The sequence below is a fragment of the Silene latifolia genome, chromosome 8 (assembly GCF_048544455.1).
Source record: "Silene latifolia isolate original U9 population chromosome 8, ASM4854445v1, whole genome shotgun sequence".
NCBI classification, from domain to species: domain Eukaryota; kingdom Viridiplantae; phylum Streptophyta; class Magnoliopsida; order Caryophyllales; family Caryophyllaceae; genus Silene; species Silene latifolia.
The window spans coordinates 16,760,798-16,781,309 of record NC_133533.1 but is presented as its reverse complement, the minus strand read 5'-3'; the positions used below and the strand labels follow the sequence as shown (position 1 = coordinate 16,781,309).

Genomic DNA, 20,512 nt, shown 5'->3' with positions numbered 1-20,512 from the left:
ATCATAAAACCTCTCTTAGATTGGCGCTTTTTCTATTCCAATTTTTTTTCATATCAATTGTCTAATTTATGAACATTTATGATTCAAATTGTAAAATAAATCAATTTCACCAATTTTCATTCCGTCTGTAAGAAGTAGTTATTGACCAAGAATAAAGAAAACAAAGGCAATGGAAAACAAAAACAAAAAATGCAAGATAGTCTTTTTACAAATGCCTCTAAATATAAGATAGTTTTTAACAAAAAAAAAATTATACTAAAATATTGAAATATATGACTATGAAATAATAACAAGGAAAAAAGGGACAGGGAAAAATGCACGAGTGACCATCGTGTGGCTTCGGCTAAAATATGTTTTTGACTATTTTGTGTTATTTCATTGAATAACCTGATTTATTTCAATAAGACCCATAATTAAAACATAGCTAAACTCGCTTGAACCCAACTCTCTTCATACGTATTTAGTTAGCGTATCTTAAAACATACATACTCTATATATATATGTTTTAAATTTGAAACGGGTTAACATATACCTCTCAATTAATTAGAATAGACAAGTTATTATAAAATTTCTGGATATTCTAATTTTCTCATTTAACTCATTTTAAGTTTAAGACAATATTTATTTTTACAGCTGCCAAAAAAAAAAAAAAAAAAAAAAAAAAAAGTTTAAGACAATACATACGTATTTAACAACAATTTGTATTTAACAATTCATTTTCCTTTGTGATGGCCTGAAAGCATTGTTCAGCAGATTATGGCGGATATTAAGGGTGTGTTTGGATTGAGAGATTTGGAGGGAAAGGGAGGGGAGGGAATTGAAAGGATGAAAAATTCATTGTTTGGTTAGCAAAATGAAGGTAGAAGGAATTGGAGATGAGAGAAAATGGATCCCTCCATTTCCCTCCTAAAAGGCAAATTATTTCCCCACCAACATAGGCAAGATTTGGAGGGAAAATCATCTCCTCCATTCTCCCTCCCCTCCCCTACCCTTTCCTTCCTTTCTCTTCCCTCCTTCCTCCTCCCTTTCCTTTCCCCCTTTTTTCCCATCTAAACAAGGCCTAAAGGTCGAGTACATAGGATGAATATTTGTTCCTTCAAGCATAGGGATAGAGTATGGTTACTACTTACTAGGATTATGATGTAATTTTTATTTCTTTAGAGGCCTATAATTTCACATATAGGCAGTTTATATTCTGAGTTATAACATATACAATTTTGAGTGGTCAATATATCTAACTTTTCAAAAAAAAAAAAAAAAAATATTATGATATTGAATTTATTAGTATATCAATTTTTCAAATACGACCGAAATTACTGGAGTACGTGAAAGACAGTGAAACATATTGACTTTTTTCATCTTTATGTAACAGTGTAGCCAATACCCACGAGCCACTTGTCTGTCTCCCTTGTTTGAGCTCCCACATTTTCGGCACCTTATTTAAACTTTTGTCTTGCTCAACTTTCTTGATCATTATGAAAAATTTAAATCTCCAAAATATTATTTCTGCTTAGAAGGTTTTGTCATTTCTTCTTGCTTAGCCATTCAAGGTACTACTATTTCCGTCCTAGTCTTGCTCAACTTTTTTCGTTACCTAAAATAGACCGATTTAGTATTGCAAAAACGTATAAATTTCCTCGCAAGATAGTTTGGTAGCAGTTCATAGATTATACCAGTATACCACCACAATTTTTTTAAAGGTTTGTAGCATTACATATTTATTGGATTACTAGTTTAGTTCCCTCGCAATAAATGTGCGGTGTTTATAGAGTTTTTATTTTCGTTTTACTTAATCATTAGTGTAGCTCCCGTGCAAATGCACGGTATTTTAGATACAGATATTACAGAATTTGACAATTAATTAAACTAATGCAGTTTACCTCCATTTTGAAAAGGGTAGAAAATTTGCATATGTAATTCCAAGACGATATTTTATTAGCCTTATTTATGTAAAAGTTAAAAATGATTGATGCTATGAAAATAAATTAAGAGATAAATATTGTTTAGTAAATATTGATAGTGAACACTAATTAATTAGGAAATCAGTAGAATATTACCTAGGCGGGAAATTTAAACATGAGCATTTAGAGATCTGTTAATCTTTTAGTATATAGGAGATTTTGATCCACAATTTCTTATTTCATAGAAAATCAATGAATTTTTTATCATAAAAATTGTGGAGGAAAATCTTTTGCATATCAAATTTGTGCAGATTCTAAGCATTTCAATTTTATGAATATATCCAATTAAAAGATTATATCCATTTATAGTTCAAGATATATCTATAGAATAGACTATAATAATAAGCCCAATTCTAGATGCTAAAATTTTAGGTGGGAAAATTTGGAGATCCACCTATTCTTTTAGTAAATAGGGGATGTTACGTAGTATGAAATATGTATTTTAATGAATTTTTTTTATACATCAAAGTCAAAGATTTCATTTTCTCGATTTTATCAAATTATTATAATAAATTTCTTTTTTTATCGCGAAGTTAATAATAATTGTTTATAGTTTAGTTTTGTGTATAATAAGGATGAGTCAAATACTTCTCTATTAAAAGTACAAATGAAAGATATAGTTTATTTGTCGTTTATAATTTGATACATATGCTATTTTATTTTAATTAAAGAAGTATAATTTAGAGTTGATTGAAATTATTATAGTTTGATAAAAATAATATTAATTTGATGAAAACATTTGTTTAATGAAAGAAACATTTATTTCCATATTTGAATCGGTGTACTTTGGCGGAAATTTTTTTCAGAATGCCTATTCTCTTAGTAGATATCGAATTCCCTTTGACATACTCCCTCCGTACCACACCAAAGGTAACACTTACTATAAATGGACGTACCACACCAAAGGTAACATTCCTTAATTGGCCCACAACATTACCAAATTATCCTTATACCCATTTGGTATTTACACAAAATGTCATTACATACCCCATCTACCAACCCACAATTAAACCCACAATTACATACCCCACCTATTTTTTCCCTCTTTACCCTTATTTTTTCCACCTTTTCTTAAATACTCCATTTTTCCCTACGTTACCTTTGGGGTGTGGTACGGAGGGAGTATATTTTTACAACAATGATTGAGAATTCCCTTTGTTATATATTTTTACATTATATTTTCCAGTGACATTATTCATTTAGGCGTGACATATATTTAATTTTAGCAATGATTTAGGTGTGACATATATTTAATTATAGCAATAATTTTAGAGTATATTTTTTATATTCTTACAGTATATTTTACAGTGACATTATTCATTTAGGCATGACATATATTTAATTATAACAATAATTTAGCCATTTAGGTGTGACATATATTTAATTATAGCAATGATTTTAGAGTATATTTTTTACAGGTTATAATGTTAGGTGGGAAAAAACGTAGAGACTCATATTCATTTAGTAAATAGGGGATGTTAAAATGATACCTCATTAATATTTCATATTTCACGTCATTATATTTTGATGAGGACAAAAATTGAACTGTAAAATTATTAAAGAAAACTGAGTAAAACTGAACTGTAAAATAATAGTGGTATCTCATTAATTATTCATTTTTCTCGTTATTGTATTTTTTTCGAGCAAAAAATAAATTAAAACTGAAAATTAATCCAAGATAATTGAGTAATGTGTTGTAATGTATTTTTTTTAAAAAAATTATTTTTTACGAGTATATCACTAAACTAATGATTCCAATTTATAATTTCTCTAAATTTTTTTTGTTATGAAAGTAATCAAAACCATTTATAGTTTTGTTTATACATATTATGAATAGTATGAGGCAAGTCATTCTTAATTAATAATATCAATAAAAGATTAATAGTTTATAGTCTATGTTATTTATAGTTTAATTAAAATATTATAGTATAACTCAAGCCATTCTCAGATAATAATATCAATAAAAGCTTAATAGTTTATAGTCTTATATTATTTATCCTTTAATTAAAATATTATAGTTTAGTGTTTAGTGAAAATTATATAAATTAATGAAAACAATAATTTTAATGAAAAAGATTATATAATTAAATACATTATGATTATTAATTTCCTTATTTAATGAAAACGATTAAATTATCAAGAGCTTCCTTATTTAAAAAGATGTTTTTCGGAGAGAAAATTTGTGAGTTCACCTATTCTTTTAGTAGATAGAGAATTCAAATTTATATCCCGTTTTAATAACTTCTAATCTTATCTACTAGTTGATTGTTATTAAATAGATTTAGTTTGACTAGTTTAACTATAATCAGGGCCGGTCCTGGGGCCGTGCAAGCGGTGCGGCCGCACAGGGCCCCCGACTTGAAGGGGCCCAATCGTAAGAAATATCCGTGTTAGTTAATAATTAATGTAGCGCGTATTTTTAACATAGTAATCAGTTTGACTTAGTGGTAAGATTAATGGTATATATTATCAATGATCTTGTGTTCGATTCCCACTTCAAGTTTAATTTTGCTAAATTTTTAAACAATGTGTTGTTCAATTTTCAGAAAAATAAAGTCATGGGGAATCGAACTCGTGTTGCATCTCTTCTTTATCATCCAACTAACCACCATGCTAATTAATTGTTGTTGAAGAATGGAAAAGAAATATATTTATGTATTATATTGCTTCAAGAATTGAGAAATAAACTAGTCATATAAAAATTACTCAAAATAGTTAACATACGTTTTTTCAATTATTCTTTTAATAAAAATGGTACCAGGGCCCCTCTATAAGATTTCGCACAGGGCCCCCAAAACGACCGGGACGGCCCTGACTATAATTTCCAACAAATGCATGGGGTTGGGACTAGGGATGGCAGTGGGTCGGGGACCCAACCCAGACCCTGAGGGTCGGACCCTAATGGGTCGAGTATGGGTCTCATTTTTTCAGACCCAATGGGTATTGTTCGGGTATGGGTCTTAAGAAAATATTTCGGGTTCGGGTTCGGGTCTAAGTTATAAGACCCATACCCGACTCTTAGACCCTTTATTAAAGAAAAAAAATCAAAATCACAACTTTTCTGAATTCATACTGGCAAATTTTTTTTTTTTTGGTCAAGCGAAGCGGATTACATCCAATGGAACTAGAACGAAACAAAAACAAAAACAAACAAAATAAAACAACTAAGCTAGAACTGGAACATCGGAACAAAACGCGGCCAAGCTACGCCTCCCATATCTTGTTGGATTAGGTGAAACAGGTCCATCGGCATATTGGTGTGGTCTACCCGACACAACTGATGTGGCTGAGATACCCCTAGATTTGCCATCCAATCCGCACACTTATTTGCCTCTCGGTAAATGTGAATGATTTGGACTCGCCAAGGCGAGTCTCTAATGAATGACTTGCAAATTTGCATGAGATGTGAATGAGCCGTAGGGAACCCTTCTTTATCTTCCATCACCTTAGCCACCAACATTGAGTCAGTTTGGATTATGAGCCGTGGAATTTGTCGTTCCATTGCAATCATAAGGCCTCGTCGCAAGGCCATCAGCTCAGCTCGAGTGACCGTCGCAATTCCAAGTTTCTCTGCAAACGCCTCAATAATATGTCCATTCGAATTTCGGAATATACCACCCGCTCCCGCCAAACCAGGATTACCTTTTGAAGCTCCATCTATATTTAAAACCACCCAGTGCACCGGGGGTGCTATCCAACGGATAAAAATCTCCTCATGAGATCGGGTTTTCTTGGCTAGGGCCACATCCAAACCTTCCTTAGCATTCAAAACTTCCCAAATTCTCTGTGAGATGAATGTAAAGGCATTATCCGGACTTGCCTCCGTTCTTCCAAAAGTTCTATTATTCCTCCAACGCCATAACCACCATACAATCACCGTAAATGAAGTCGCCCAGTTCTTCAAGTCGTCACGACCCTTGTGTCTTAAATTAAAAACTATCCAGTCCCGAGAGTCCATGATTTCCAAGAACCTTCGGTCTTTGACAAAGGAGAAAAGATTCCATATCCTACGAGCTGCCGGACAGTCACGAAACAGATGCAATATTGTCTCTTCTTTGTTACGGCATATTCCACAACAAGGATCGTCTGTGAAAGTTCGTTTTGCTCTGTTAACATTAGACATGATACGATCATGCAAAATGAGCCACAGGAACATACGCATTCGTTGCGGAGCCCATGTCTTCCATGGTAGCTTCCACAATCCTTCATCACCATTAGAGACATTACCCCTAATCAGATTAACCGCTGACTTTATCGAGAAAAATCCGTTTGAAGTTCCTGCCCAATAAATCCGATCTTCATTGTCATCTCCCGGAACTACTTCATAGGATGCAATTGTTTGGAGTATATCCGAGCTGAACAAATCCGCAAAGAGGTCCCACCTCCAACCAGTTTGAGGGTCCCACATGTCCGCCACAGTGGAGTTGATAATTTCCGCCGGTATTGGATTCGGCGTGAGTTCACTAAAGGGCACGGTATCGCCCAATGTTGCTGCCAGAGTATTAGTTCCATTCCCAATCGCAGACCCGAAACCGTTCTTCGTAGCTGCTACGGGTTCTACTATTCCTTTCCAAGTATTTGAGCTTGTTGTTTTGTTTTCAAACATTCCCAAATCACAGCGACCTTTACAATACTTGTGCCTTAAGACTCGAGCCCAAAGGGTATTAGGCTCATTAAGCATCCTCCACCCTAGTTTAGCCATAAAGGCTATATTGACTTGTCGCATAGACCTGAGTCCAAGTCCCTCTTGAGATTTCTCATTGGTCACCATGTCCCATGAAACAAGACTTAAGCCTCGGGAATCTTGGTCTCCTCCCCACAAAAACCGACGCGACTTCTTATCTAGATCGTCACACAGAGACCGTGGTAGCCTTGTCGTTTGCATAACATATGATGGAATAGTTGATAAAGTCGATTGAATTAGGGTGGCTCGTCCAGCCAGCGACAAGTTCTTGGACCTCCACCCCGTCAACCTCTTATCAACCCTTTGAGCAATGTAATCGAAAGTCTCTTTGGTGACTATGCCATTGATCGTTTGGACACCTAGATATAACCCCAGGTCGTCTGTTGGCTCAATATGTAGTTCCCTGCTTATATCGTCTGAAAGTAAGTTATCAACATTGGGCGAGAAGAAAACTTTGGACTTTGCAAAACTCACTTTTTGTCCCGAGGCTTGGCAAAATATTTTGAGACATTTATTAATGACACGAGCTTGCGCTATCGATGCTTCCCCAAAAAGAATAATGTCGTCCGCAAACATCAAGTGGGACAAAATAGGACCCCCTCGACAGGTTGGAAAACCTTTCCATTGCTCATCGCTAACCTCTTGCTCAATTAATTGGCTGAGTTTCTCCATACACATGGTGAATAAATAGGGTGATAGGGGATCACCTTGACGTATACCCCGAGTTGGTGTAAACGATTCGGTCCGTTCTCCATTCCACAATATACTCAGGGACGACATCTTGACGCAATGCATAATGGTTTTTATCATTTGATCCGGGAGTTTCATGTCAATCAAAGTGTGTCGGATAAAAGGCCATTCTAACCTGTCATATGCTTTCTCGAGGTCGAGTTTTAGCGCCATAAATCCTTTTCTTCCTGTCTTTCGTCTCATCGAATGGAGCACCTCTTGGACAAGAATTACGTTATCCGTGATTTGACGCTTGGGAACGAAGCTCGTCTGGACAGGATTAATGAGGATAGGAAGCACCGACTTTAACCGATTTAACATCATTTTAGTGATCAATTTGTAAACCACATTACACAATCCAATTGGACGGAATTGTGTAACGAGTTGGGGATGGTCAATTTTCGGTATCAAGGCAATGCAAGTTTCACCAAGTCCTTCCGGGAAAATATCATTGTGAAGCGCATTAAAAACCAAGCGACATAAGCTCTCAGACACGACTTCCCATTGAGTTTGATAAAAGAGAGCTTGAAAGCCATCTGGTCCAGAAGCCTTGTAAGGTGACATTTGGTTTAGAGCGCATTGCAAATCAGTGACCGAATAATTCCGTGTGAGCCTCTGATAATCCTCCATGGTTAATTGCGGAAATAAACCTCTTGTAAGCCCCTCGAAATTGCACGGTGACGTTGGCCCAGCAAAAAGACCTTGGAAATATTCAACTACCATTTTTTTTACAGTGCTTGCATCCCAAATCCAATTTCCTTGGTCATCCTGGAGGCTTTCAATTCTATTGTGTTTTCTTCGAATGATAGTACTCAAATGAAACAATCGAGTATTTCGATCCCCGTCACAAATTGCTTCCATCCGTGATTTTTGGAACCAAGTATCTCTTCTTCTCTTAGAACATCATCCAATTGTCTTTTCAATTTCAATTCAAATTTGAAAAGATAATCAGGGCCTCCTCTGGATAATCTCGCTTGAACACCAAGTAGCCTTCGTTCCAAGCTGCGTTTTTTAGCAAAAATATTGTGGAATACATCTTTATTCCATTGCTGAAGTTTTGCGGCAAATTGATGAATAAATGGGAAAAAGGATTCCTCATTATTCCAGTTTTTAACTACAAATTCAGAAAAATTGTTGTGATTCATCCATGCCGCCTAAAAACGAAATGGTCTCAAAGCTTTAGGGATAGGAGCGAACCCAGTCGTACTCATAAGAATAGGACAATGATCGGATTGATTTTGTACCAAGTGACGGAGTGAACCCTCCGCAAACATTGTCCTCCAAGTAGAATTGCAAATCGCCCTATCTAGCCTTGCCCACTTATGAGTCTGGGTGGAGTGGCCCCTTGACCAGGTGAATTCCGGTCCCGAGAAATCCAGGTCTATCCAGTTGTTGTTTTTCAACCAAGAATTGAATCTGTTGCACCTGCGTCGCATCGTGTCGCTATCTCCATTCCTCTCATGAAAAAACCTTGTGTCATTGAAATCCCCCATGGCCAACCAAGGGCGGTTATGGCTACGAGCAAAGATCTCCAAATCTTCCCACAATTCTTCTTTTTTGATTGTATCCGGGCTAGCATACACAGCTGTAAAATACCAAGGCTCCTCTCCTCTTCGAGTAATTTCAGCCGTGATATGTTGGGCATGATGAATCAGGGGAGTAACAGTGACACTTTCCGCTCGCCAAAACATCCAGATGCCCCCGCTAAAACCCTCAGCATCAACTCTCGTCTTCCCACTGAAATGAATTCGATCACACACTCGTTGGGCAATGTCTCCACTGATGTGTGTCTCCATCAAAACAAGCACCTGAGGATTATTTACCTTAACCAATTCCGTTAGCATGCTTAATAAAGCCGGGTTTCCAGCACCTTGAACATTCCATGTCATAATATTCAGTGTCGGTTTGCGACTCAAAAAATTTGGGAATCTATCCATTAAATGATATGGTAAAGAAGGTAATGAGGACAGAAAAGCCTCAGATAGCGTTTGTAGAACTTCCATCTCTCTCGAGATGAGTCCTGCCTGCAGGCATAGCTCCATCTTGCAGGAGACCGGGTTGTTCTGTGCTTGGAATTTCAGCATGATTTTGCTTGCTAGAGGTGTTGTTGAGATGAGACTGGGGTCCTTCAAACAATTTAATATATTTTTGCAAAAATACTTTTGACTTTATAGCGATGGCCTTTTTTTTAACTTTTTTTTATATAGTAGTTTTTTCAAATTATCTTTTATTCTTCATCATCTTGAATTTCACTAATGTCGAGGTTATATTTTAAGTCACGGTCGAACTATCTTTCGGATTGCGTCAGTTCGAGTCAACTTTCAGTCAATTTTCGGTTATCTTTTGGGTTAGATCAGTTGTCCAATCGGGTAGGATCAATTTCAGTTTGCAATATTTTTTGTCCTGCCGGTTTGGGCTTGTTTGATTTCGGGTCGAGTCTTGCCAGCTTTAGCATTTAGCATTTAAATCCTACAAAACTGGAGATAAGTTAAGGGAAATACTCAATAAATGAGGGGTTAAAACCAGAGTTATCAGTTATACCTAAACTTATTTAGGCATCAATCACCTTAGTGACCATCGGTTTGACCCGGTAAACGGGTAAACTGTTTCGGTGTGGGCCGAGTTAGTTTGGATCGAGTAAATTTTGGGTTTACCAGAATTCGAGTTAGATCAGATCAAATCGGATCGGATTGAGTTGGGTCAGATAGGATTTGGGTCATTTCCGAGTTAGTTATTATCAAATTATTAACGGATAATAATCAGTGTACAATAATAAACAAACGTTCGGGTTTTGTCATATTTGGTTGGTCATCAATCTCGGTTACAGGTCAAGGCTGGGTGTCGACCCGAGGGTTATTGAGGTTGGGTCATTTCCTTTATTCATTTTATTTTTTCGATGTTAATTTTCACTAGATAATCTTTAGTATCAGTATCAAAACTCTTAAATTGATTGATCTTCATATTAAAGTTTATCTAGTGAACTTTACTGAATAAAAAAAAAGGCAATTAATTAAATACAACTATATGAAATAGCTGGAAATTAACCGCTAACCGAACCGTTTATAAGTGTTTGAAGAGGTTGCCGTTTAGTTTGATTTATACGATTCAGTTTAGGTTCGGGGTTTTTGGCCGAACCAAACCGCATCTTGACCAGATTAAATTTGCAATTTGCTAAACCAAACAATATTTGAACACCCCTACATTCAACTTCAACCTAAACTGCTAGGGAATTGGAATTTGCATCATCTGTCTATTTTCGTGTTTTATCTTGTGTCCTACTACCTTTAACTTTTGACACATAATTCTCTTATTATATTTACAAATGCAAAATTAGTGGGATACATCATACAAGATGAGACATGAAAATTGGACCGGGAATCTGAACTCCGAAAATTAAGGGTTTAAACTTCTTTTACCGCACTCCCATTATAATTCTTTCTTGATTCATTTTCCTTATCTGTCTATTTTCGTGTCACATCTTGTGTCTTACTACTAGACCTGATAAAATTGACCCGCCCGATGACGCCGATTCGTACCGGGTCCGACACCCAAACTCAAGACCCGAGCTTGACCCGAAACCCTAATTGACCTTACCCGAATGTTTTATTGTTGCAAACTTATTATTATCCATGATGACCATGAATAACTTGATAATAGTTGACTCGAAAATGACCCGAACCCAAAAAAACCCGACCTGACCCGAATCCTGCAAACCCAAAATTAATGGCCCGACCGGGTTGACCCTTTGCCACTGACCACTACCTTTATCTTCTGACAGATAATTCCCTTATCATATTCCTTTCTTGATTCATTTTGCTTAACTTTTCTCGAAACAAACATTCCCTAAATATAGACCTGGCAAATCGAGTTAACGGGTCGGGCCAATTCGGGTCGGGTCATTTCGGGTTTCTAAAATATTCGGGTTAGTTCGGGTCGGGTTGGGTCATTTCGGGTTTACGGGTCTGTTTCGGGTTTTTTGGTCGGGTTGTTTCGGTTCAAGCGGATCAGGTCATTTTGGGTCGGGTCATTTTCGGGTCAATTATTAAGAAGGAAAAAGGCATTTCAAGTCTTTTGGGGCCAACTAAAGTTATGTTTTGTCGGGTCATTTTCAGGTTGGGTAGTTTCGGGTCGGGACATTTCGAGTCGGGTTAATACGGGTTTATGAAAGCTCGGGTCATTTTCGGGTCGAGTCGAGTTAATTCAGGTTTCGGGTGCGACAGTTCGGGTCAATTTCGGATCTCGGGTCAGCCTTTTTGGGTCGGGTTGATTTTGCCAGGTCTACCTAAATACAATACTTATGGGCAGATCTGATAAACTGACGTGACCCGCACCCGAATTGACGGCCCGAAATCGAATTGACTTGACCCTAAACAAACCTACCCGAATATTTATTATCGATATTGATTTGTTATCCCCAAATAACTTGATAACAACCCACCCAAAAATGACCAGACTCGAATTCTTACAAAATTCGACCCAATTGACTCGTTTACTGGGTCTACTCATGGCCTAGTGTGATGATCCGCACACTTGAACCCTTAGTTTTATTTATGCTTATGTAATTTTATTTCCCTTGTACTTTTTTAGTAAGTAAGTTCTTAGTTTAGCTTAGTTGTAGAATAGCTTTTATTTCCATAAATGGGTATATCGCTATTCTGAACTAAACTTGTAAAATCAATGTTTCCTGCTACCAGGATGTAAATATCAAATTTCCCTCTTTGGGGAGTACTAGTCAATCAAACATCTGCTTCCCACCAAGTTGCCTTCTTATTGCTTGTTGTTGCTTTCTTGTGAACGACTCTTGCCTTCACCTTCTAACAAGCCCGTGTGTGTCGATCGAGACTAGGATTTCGACACCCACAACCCGAGACCGATTACGAGTGCCTATTGCTTGACAAACACTAGTGCCTAACGCTCTCGCTTTCATTCTTGTCAAAGCGTTTAGACAAACGTGCGCGTCACGCCCCGACTCAAAGTTTCGGACCGTGACATTTGGTATCAGAGCCCGGTCTTCTTGACGGGCTGCTGTATACGATGGAAACAAAGGCGGTAGAACCGAGTGGGACTAAAAGTGATACTAAGGCCAAACTGGAGGCTTGAGAGAAATTGATGGACGAGAAAATTCCATCCTTGGAGGCACTCATTGTGAGTTTGGGGAATACTCACCATGTAGTTGAGGAGGCGGTAAAGGGGCATGCTGCCCGCTTCGAGGCCGTAGACGAGTCCATAGAGGGGCATGAGAGCCGCCTTGTGGCCGTCGAAGAGGCGATTCCGAAAGAGTATAACTCGGATATGGGTTATCTCTATGATAAAGTCGAGCAACTCGAGAACATGTGCAATACCTTGATGAAAATGGCCGCGGACGGGAGTTTTGGTGGAACTCCTAAGGTGAAGCCGCCTACACCCCTCAAGTATAGTGGGGCGAGAGATTCAAAAGAAGTCGATAACTTCATCTTCGACATGGAACAATACTTCCGAGTGAGTGCGCTCGATGAAGGTCTAAAGGTCAGTACCGCGAGTATGTACCTAACGGACGACGCTAAACAATGGTGGCGCTCGAAGCATGCCGAGATCGAGGCAGGAACCATTAGACTAGAGTCATGGAATGATTTCAAACGACTCTTCAAGGAACAATTCTACCCGGAGAACACCGATTTCCTAGCTCGAAGGAAATTAAAGAACTTGAAACATACAGGCTCGATTCGCGATTATGTGAAAGCATATTCGGCTTGTATGTTGGAGATAGCGGACATGACCGAGAAGGATCGGGTGTTTCAGTTTATTGATGGTTTGAAGGAGTGGGCTCAGCGAGAAATCATGCGACAACGACCTGAGTCCCTCGCAACTGCGATGACAGCTGCTTAAAGGCTAGTTGACTATTACACGGAGCGCGAAACCTCCCAGAAGAAGGGATTCGCTGCAACGGGCGGAAGCAACCAAAGGTTTGGAGGGACGACTTCACAAACAAGACGAATTCCACTCCAACCTCTTCTAAGGGTAGTAATTCTGAAGCGTCGACTGCTAGAAAGCCGATCGCGTGCTTCCTTTGTAGAGGACCGCACCGAATGTCCGAGTGCCCTCACCAAGGGGAGTTCAACACCCTTAAGAAGAATTTGTCCAAGATGTCGGTAGAACAGAATCCCGAGGGGATAGGCCCTGATGCAGAGGGGTGCGATGATGATGAGGCCAGTGAGCAAGGAGAAATGGCTCGAATGGGAGCAGTCCACATGATGTGCTCAATGGACAAAGGCGCTGAGCGCTCCGAGACCAAGTCCACGGAACTGATGTACGTGGAGATAAACGTCAATGGGAAGGCCACTCGAGCAATGATAGATACAGGAGCCTCCCACAATTTCGTCACCCCCGACGAAGCGAAGAGACTCGGAATGAAGTTGAACCGCGAAGGAGGAAGCATGAAAGCTGTCAACTCCAAAGCCTTGCCAATTCAGGGCGTGGCTAGAGAAGTGGTGATCAAGATGGGCGAGTGGACGGGGAAGCTCGACTTCACCAGCGTCCCGATGGATGACTTTAAGATCGTCCTCGGCATGGATTTTCTGAAACGGACCCCAACCTTTCTGGCGCCCCACAATGGATCTGTAATAATGGTGGGATCAAAACCATGTCTTGTGAAAGCTGTTGAAACCGACCGAAAGCAAAAGGGGCCACTCCTCTCGGCAATGCGGTTGAAGGGGACTTGAAGGAGAGCCTACATACTTGTGTACAGTGTCCATGAAAGAAGACACCTTTGCTGAATGTGTAGACCCACAAGTAGAGAAGGTGCTAGAAGACAATAAGGACTTGATGCCCGATCAGCTACCTATGAGTCTGCCACCCCGACGTTCGGTAGACCATCAAATTGAATTACTCCCGGCACAAGACCTCCCGCCGAGGGCCATATCGGATGGCGCCTCCCGAATTAGCGGAACTACGAAGACAACTAGACGATCCGATTCGCTCGGGGTCGATACGACCTTCCAAAGCTCCCTATGGAGCCCCCGTGCTCTTCCGTAAAAAAACAGACGGTAGTCCGAGATTGTGTATCGACTACACGGCTCAACAAGCCGACGGTGAGGAACCGCTACCCCATCCCATTGGTAGCGGATTTGTTCGATCAACTACAAGGCGCTGTATACTTCACCAAGCTCGACCTAAGATCTGGTTATCATCAAGTTCGAATTGCCGAAGGAGATGAGCCGAAGACTGCTTGTGTGACGAGGTATGGGTCTTTTGAATGGTTGGTCATGCCCTTCGGCTTGACAAACGCCCCTGCAACGTTTTGTACGTTGATGAACCATGTTTTCCACGAGTACCTGGACAAATTCGTGGTGGTATATCTAGACGATATCGTTGTATATAGTCGCTCGTTGGCGGAACACGTAAAACACTTGGAGTTGGTGTTCGCGAAGCTCCGAGAGAACCACCTATTCGTGAAGAGAGAGAAATGTGAATTTGCCCAACCCGAAGTGAATTTCCTTGGTCACATAGTGGGCAAAGGCAAATCAAGATGGACCCAAGAAGATTGCCGCTATCAAGGACCGGGGAACCCTGGGAACGTGTCCGAGCTCCGCTCTTTCTTGGGGCTCGCAAACTATTATCGAAGATTCATCCGAGCGTATTCGAAAATTGCTTCCCCGCTCACCGACTTGTTGAAGAAAGATACTAAGTGGGAGTGGTCTATCGACAAGAAGAGGGCCTTTGAGAAGCTCAAGGAAGCGGTGGTACAGGAACCGGTCTTGGCGTTGCCGGATATCACGAAGCCTTTTGAAGTTGAGACGGATGCATCTGATTACGCCTTCGGGGGGTGCTACTCCAAGAGGGTCACCCTGTGGCTTTCGAGAGCAGAAAGTTTAATGGAGCCGAGACTCGTTATGCGGTACAAGAGAAAGAACTCCTAGCTATTGTTCATTGCTTGCGGGGATGGAGGCATTATCTCTTGGGATCAAAGTTCGTTGTCAAGACTGATAATATCGCTGCGTCTCACTTCCTAACTCAGCCCAAGCTGACAAGCCGACAAGCTAGATGGCAAGAGTTGTTGGCAGAGTTCGATGTGGAATTTGCTTACAGACCAGGAGCCGCAAACAGAGTCGCTGATGCCCTAAGCCGAAGATGTGATTTGGCAACATTGCACACGATTGCTCATTTGTCCACCACCACCGTGGTCACTGATATTCGAGCTAAGGCAAAGGAACACCTCGACCAAGATCCAATGGCGAGAACTCTGAAACAGTTGGCCTTAGAAGGAAAGACTCGCAAGTTTTGGGTGGAAGATGGGCTTTTATTCACGAAAGGACATCGCATCTTTGTTCCAAAGGCGGCCGGGTTGAGGAAGATGCTTCTACAGGAGTGCCATGATACCTTGTAGGCGGGTCATCCGGGATGGCAGAGAACCTTATTCCTATTGAAGAGAAGTTACTACTGGCCCCAGATGAAGGATGATGTGATGGAGTACACGAAGACATGCCTCATTTGCCAGCAAGATAAGGGAGAGAAACAGAAGCGGGGGGGGGTCATTAAATCCGTTGCCGTACCTACACGACCATGGGAGAGTATCTCTATGGACTTTATCTCTGGGTTGCCGAAGGTAGGGGCGTTAAGTGTGATCCTTGTCATTGTGGATCGATTCTCAAAATACGCGACTTTCATTCCTCTTCCTAAGGCGTGTAGCGCTGAAGAAACTGCCACCATGTTCTTCAGACATGTTGTGAAATATTGGGGATTGCCTCAAAGTATAGTCAGTGACCGCGATTCTCGCTTCACGGGACTATTTTGGGGAGAATTGTTCAATCTCCCGGGTTCGAAGTCTGCGGATGTCCTCAAGTTACCATCCTCAAACGGATGGCCGATCGAACGATTCAATAGCATGCTGGAGGAGTATTTGAGACACTTTGTTGGGGCAACTCAAATGGAGTGGGTAAGACTCCTTGATGTTGCCCGCCTGTTTTAATGTGCAGACGAGCTCTTCATCCAACAAGAGCCCGTTTGAGCTTGTTACTGTCAACACCGCTATTGCCTCCCACGATTGCGAGATACATATGGAGGCCGGACAAAGAAAGCCCACGAATATGTGAAAGAATGGAATGTGAATGCCGAAATTGCTCGAGCTTACTTGGAGAAAGCGTCTCGCCGCATGAAGAAGTGGGCGGATCAGAATCGGAGACCAAGGGAGTTTAAAGTAGGCGACATGGTCATGGTGAAGCTGAACAAAGAGCAGATGAGATTCCTCCGAGGACGAGACAAGCGTCTAGTGCGGAAGTACGAAGGCCCAATCCAAGTGATCAAACGGATTGGGGAAGTAGCATACAAGCTGGACCGCCCTGCCTGGATGAAGTGTCACCCTGTCTTTCATGTGAGCTGTCTAAAGCCTTACCATCCAGATCTTGAAGATCCCACCCGCAACAAGAGCAAGCGCCAACATCCGCTCCAATCAACTCCCAGCGACATCAGCCGACTGAACCAGCCATGAAGATTTTGAAGCGTTGCCGAGGACGGCAACAGATTAGGTGGGGGAGAGTGTGATGATCCGCACACTTGAACCCTTAGTTTTATTTATGCTTATGTAATTTTATTTCCTTTGTACTTTTTTAGTAAGTAAGTTCTTAGTTTAGCTTAGTTGTAGAATAGCTTTTATTTCCATAAATGGGTATATCGCTATTCTGAACTAAACTTGTAAAATCAATGTTTCCTGCTACCAGGATGTAAATATCAAATTTCCCTCTTTGGGGAGTACTAGTCAATCAAACATCTGCTTCCCACCAAGTTGCCTTCTTATTGCTTGTTGTTGCTTTCTTGTGAACGACTCTTGCCTTCACCTTCTAACAAGCCCGTGTGTGTCGATCGAGACTAGGATTTCGACACCCACAACCCGAGACCGATTACGAGTGCCTAGTGCTTGACAAACACTAGTGCCTAACGCTCTCGCTTTCATTCTTGTCAAAGCGTTTAGACAAAGGTGCGCGTCACGCCCCGACTCAAAGTTTCGGACCGTGACACCTAGCTTAACACTCTCACATGTGAGGTCACAACCCCAATGGTAAATGCCTTCAACCAAGTTAAATCACGCAAATAACTAGTTGTTTTTGGATTAAGGTTAACTTTAGCATTTGGGTGATTAAATTACATGGTGATTGTGTTTGGAACAGGAGTTGTTACCTTAACAAGGAAGAAGCATACCAGTACCAGTCCATGGTGTCCGAAACAAAGTCAACAATAATGCTTTTTCCATTCTTATTTCTTATTATCACAGTTGCGATTTCCTCCAAACTGCCTGATTATTTCTCACTTAATGATTTCCTTCAATTCGATCCAACACGGGTGATCACCGCTTTGATAATCCTCGTTCTTACAGCAATCGTCTACTTGAGAACTAAACCCAGCCCTGTTTATTTGCTAAACTTTTCATGTCACAAACCCGACGATTCCAACAAATGTTCAAAACAAAGATTTATGCACTGCTCCGATTCATTTCGTACATTTACAGAAGAAAGCATGAGATTCCAAAGGAAGATTCTTGAGAAATCGGGTCTTGGAGAAGACACTTACCTTCCAGAAGCACTCTTGCGCATCCCCGCTAATCCTTGCATGGCCGATGCTATAAAGGAAGTCGAGGACATAATATTTGGCGCAAGTGATGAATTGTTTGCTAAAATAAATGTGAAGCCTAAGGATATCGGAATATTAATAGTAAACTGCAGTTTGTTTAGTCCTACCCCATCATTATCAGCCATGATTGTAAACCGGTACAAGCTACGAAGCAACATCATGAGTTATAATATTGCCGGAATGGGATGCAGTGCCGGAGTTATATCACTCGACTTAGCTCAGAATCTGTTACAAGTCCACAAGAACTCGTATGCTTTGGTTGTCAGTGTTGAGTGTGGCACTTTAAGCTCGTATAGAGGTAATGAAAAATCAATGTTGGTCTCGAATTGTTTGTTCCGTCTAGGAGGATCAGCTATTCTGCTATCTAACAAAAGGTCGGACAAATATCGGTCCAAGTACGAGTTAATCCATACTCTCAGGACCCACAAAGGTGCCGATGATAAATCCTTTGCCAGTGTGACTCAAATAGAAGATTCTGAAAGGATAATCGGAATCTCTTTGTCAAAGGAGCTGATGATTGTTGCTGGGGACGCGCTCAAGGCGAACATTACCACCTTGGGTCCCCTGGTTTTGCCAGTTTCGGAAAAATTGCTTTTTCTTGGAACTTTAATTGCCAGGAAATTATTCATGATGAAGAAACTAAAGCCATATATTCCAGATTTTAAATTAGCATTTGAGCATTTTTGCATTCATGCTGGTGGAAAGGCGGTTCTAGACGGAGTACAAAAGAATTTGGTGCTCACTGAATGGCATATGGAACCGTCAAGGATGACACTGTATCGATTTGGGAACATTTCGAGCAGTTCGATATGGTATGAGCTTGCTTATACTGAAGCCAAAGGACGGGTTAAGCGAGGCGACAGGGTATGGCAAATTGGATTTGGGTCGGGTTTTAAGTGTAATAGTGCAGTATGGAAAGCGTTAAGAAATATCAATCCCGACGAGGAGAAAAGTCCGTGGATGGATGAAATTCAATCATTTCCTGTTGATGTTCCAATGGAAAAGTGTACTTAATCTTCATAGGAGAATGATGAACTTTGGACTGAAATAATCTTTAATGTTTTATTAGATCATCTTGTTGTAGTATTATATTGACAGATGAACCAGTTAATGTATTATACAACTATATGTCGTAATAATGATAATAATCATCTATATGTCATTCTGATCTGAATTAGTCTTGTTCTTAAATCATCAAATCACAACCCCAATTCTTATCACTCAAAGCCGAGTAACATGATAATCATGCATTTTGGGGACGGGTATTCTAGTCTAATGAGATACGCGATAGTGAGAAAAAGAATTAAAGCGGATTGGTTGCCGGATGTGTATGAGGCAGCTACCGCCTGCCGGTAGCTTAGGATCGGCAGTATTAATCGCATCTACGGAAAATTCTTGCCCAACTCCTCTAATTGTGCAAACTATCGACAACTAAAGGTGGCAATCGGTATCCGTCAGGTCGGGTTTGGGTCGGGTCTGATCGGGACGGGTCATATCGGGTTTGGGTCGTATAGGGTCGTGACTACATTGGGGTCGGGGTCGGGTCACTTATGGGTTGGGTTAGTCGTGTCAATTCATAGCCCGGGTTCGGGTCGTTGTAGGGTCGGATCATTCATATAGACTTGTCGGGTCGGGTTTGGGTTGGGTTATTAACGGGCTTGTTATTGAGTCGAGTCACTATCAAATCGAGTCGGGTCATTCGGGTGTAAGCCAGGTTTTGAGTGGTTTGACTAAGCAATTCATTATCGGGTCGGATTTTTCCGATTATTAACCTAGTTGGAGTTGATACGCGGATCAAGACGGTGACGTACATTTGATGAAATGACCACCTAAATAAGATTTTAAAATATGTTTTACAATGTACTAAAGACATTAAAACACTAATAAACAACATTTTATTAAAAAGCTCTTTTAAGGAACAAAAGGGAGTGGTATAACCGTATAGCACATTTCTGCATGCTATGGGGCTATGGTGTATCTCATGATGACTTAAAAGAAAAGTCCATGACTACGCAATGATTTGCTTAATTTGCTTAATAATTAGTCTCACCTTTGGTGCAAACAACTATTTTATACGTATGTATGGTATACCGGGCCCACAAATCCTGGCCCACCGGTACGGGTTGGCCTGATCTGGCCCACCGGGCCCACATATCCTCAGCCCGTTGACCAGCTCCCATGGCCCTCCCAACCCGCTCTCCAAGCCAGGACGGTCCCGGGCTCCTTCCTCCCCAGCCCACATTGTTCGCCTGGGCCACATCACTTTTTGCCCATTTTGACCAACCGAGCCGGTCCCAGGGTCGCATCGTCACCCCCCCCTCCTCGGCCCGTTGACCGCTCCCCATGGCCCTCCCAACCCGCTCTCCAAGCCAGGACGGTCCCGGGCTCCTTCCTCCCCAGCCCACATTGTTCGCCTGGGCCACATCACTTTTTGCCCATTTTGACCAACCGAGCCGGTCCAGTGGTCGCCACACCCCCCCCTCCTCCTCTCCAAGCCCGTGGTGTGGCCTCGGGCTCCTTCCCCACCAACCCGGCCCGG

General features: G+C 40.9%; 3 protein-coding genes across 3 annotated transcripts; 2 read left to right on the top strand and 1 right to left on the bottom strand.

Annotated features, from left to right (window-relative positions):
• The first annotated feature begins 1,465 nt into the window (after window positions 1-1,465).
• LOC141596508 (3-ketoacyl-CoA synthase 11-like) lies at window positions 1,466-19,092 on the top strand. The gene is made up of 2 exons (XM_074416698.1): window positions 1,466-1,550; window positions 17,514-19,092. The coding sequence occupies exon 2, from the start codon at window positions 17,557-17,559 to the stop codon at window positions 18,985-18,987; it is 1,431 nt and encodes a 476-aa protein (XP_074272799.1). The 5' UTR covers window positions 1,466-1,550; window positions 17,514-17,556; the 3' UTR covers window positions 18,988-19,092.
• On the bottom strand, window positions 8,187-9,416 carry LOC141594770 (uncharacterized). Its single transcript, XM_074414762.1, has 2 exons — window positions 8,619-9,416; window positions 8,187-8,528 (listed from the first exon to the last, which is right to left on the bottom strand). The coding sequence occupies exons 1-2, from the start codon at window positions 9,414-9,416 to the stop codon at window positions 8,187-8,189; spliced, it is 1,140 nt and encodes a 379-aa protein (XP_074270863.1).
• On the top strand, window positions 15,929-16,837 carry LOC141594769 (uncharacterized). The gene is made up of 2 exons (XM_074414761.1): window positions 15,929-16,100; window positions 16,401-16,837. The coding sequence occupies exons 1-2, from the start codon at window positions 15,929-15,931 to the stop codon at window positions 16,835-16,837; spliced, it is 609 nt and encodes a 202-aa protein (XP_074270862.1).
• Window positions 19,093-20,512: the final 1,420 nt, after the last annotated feature.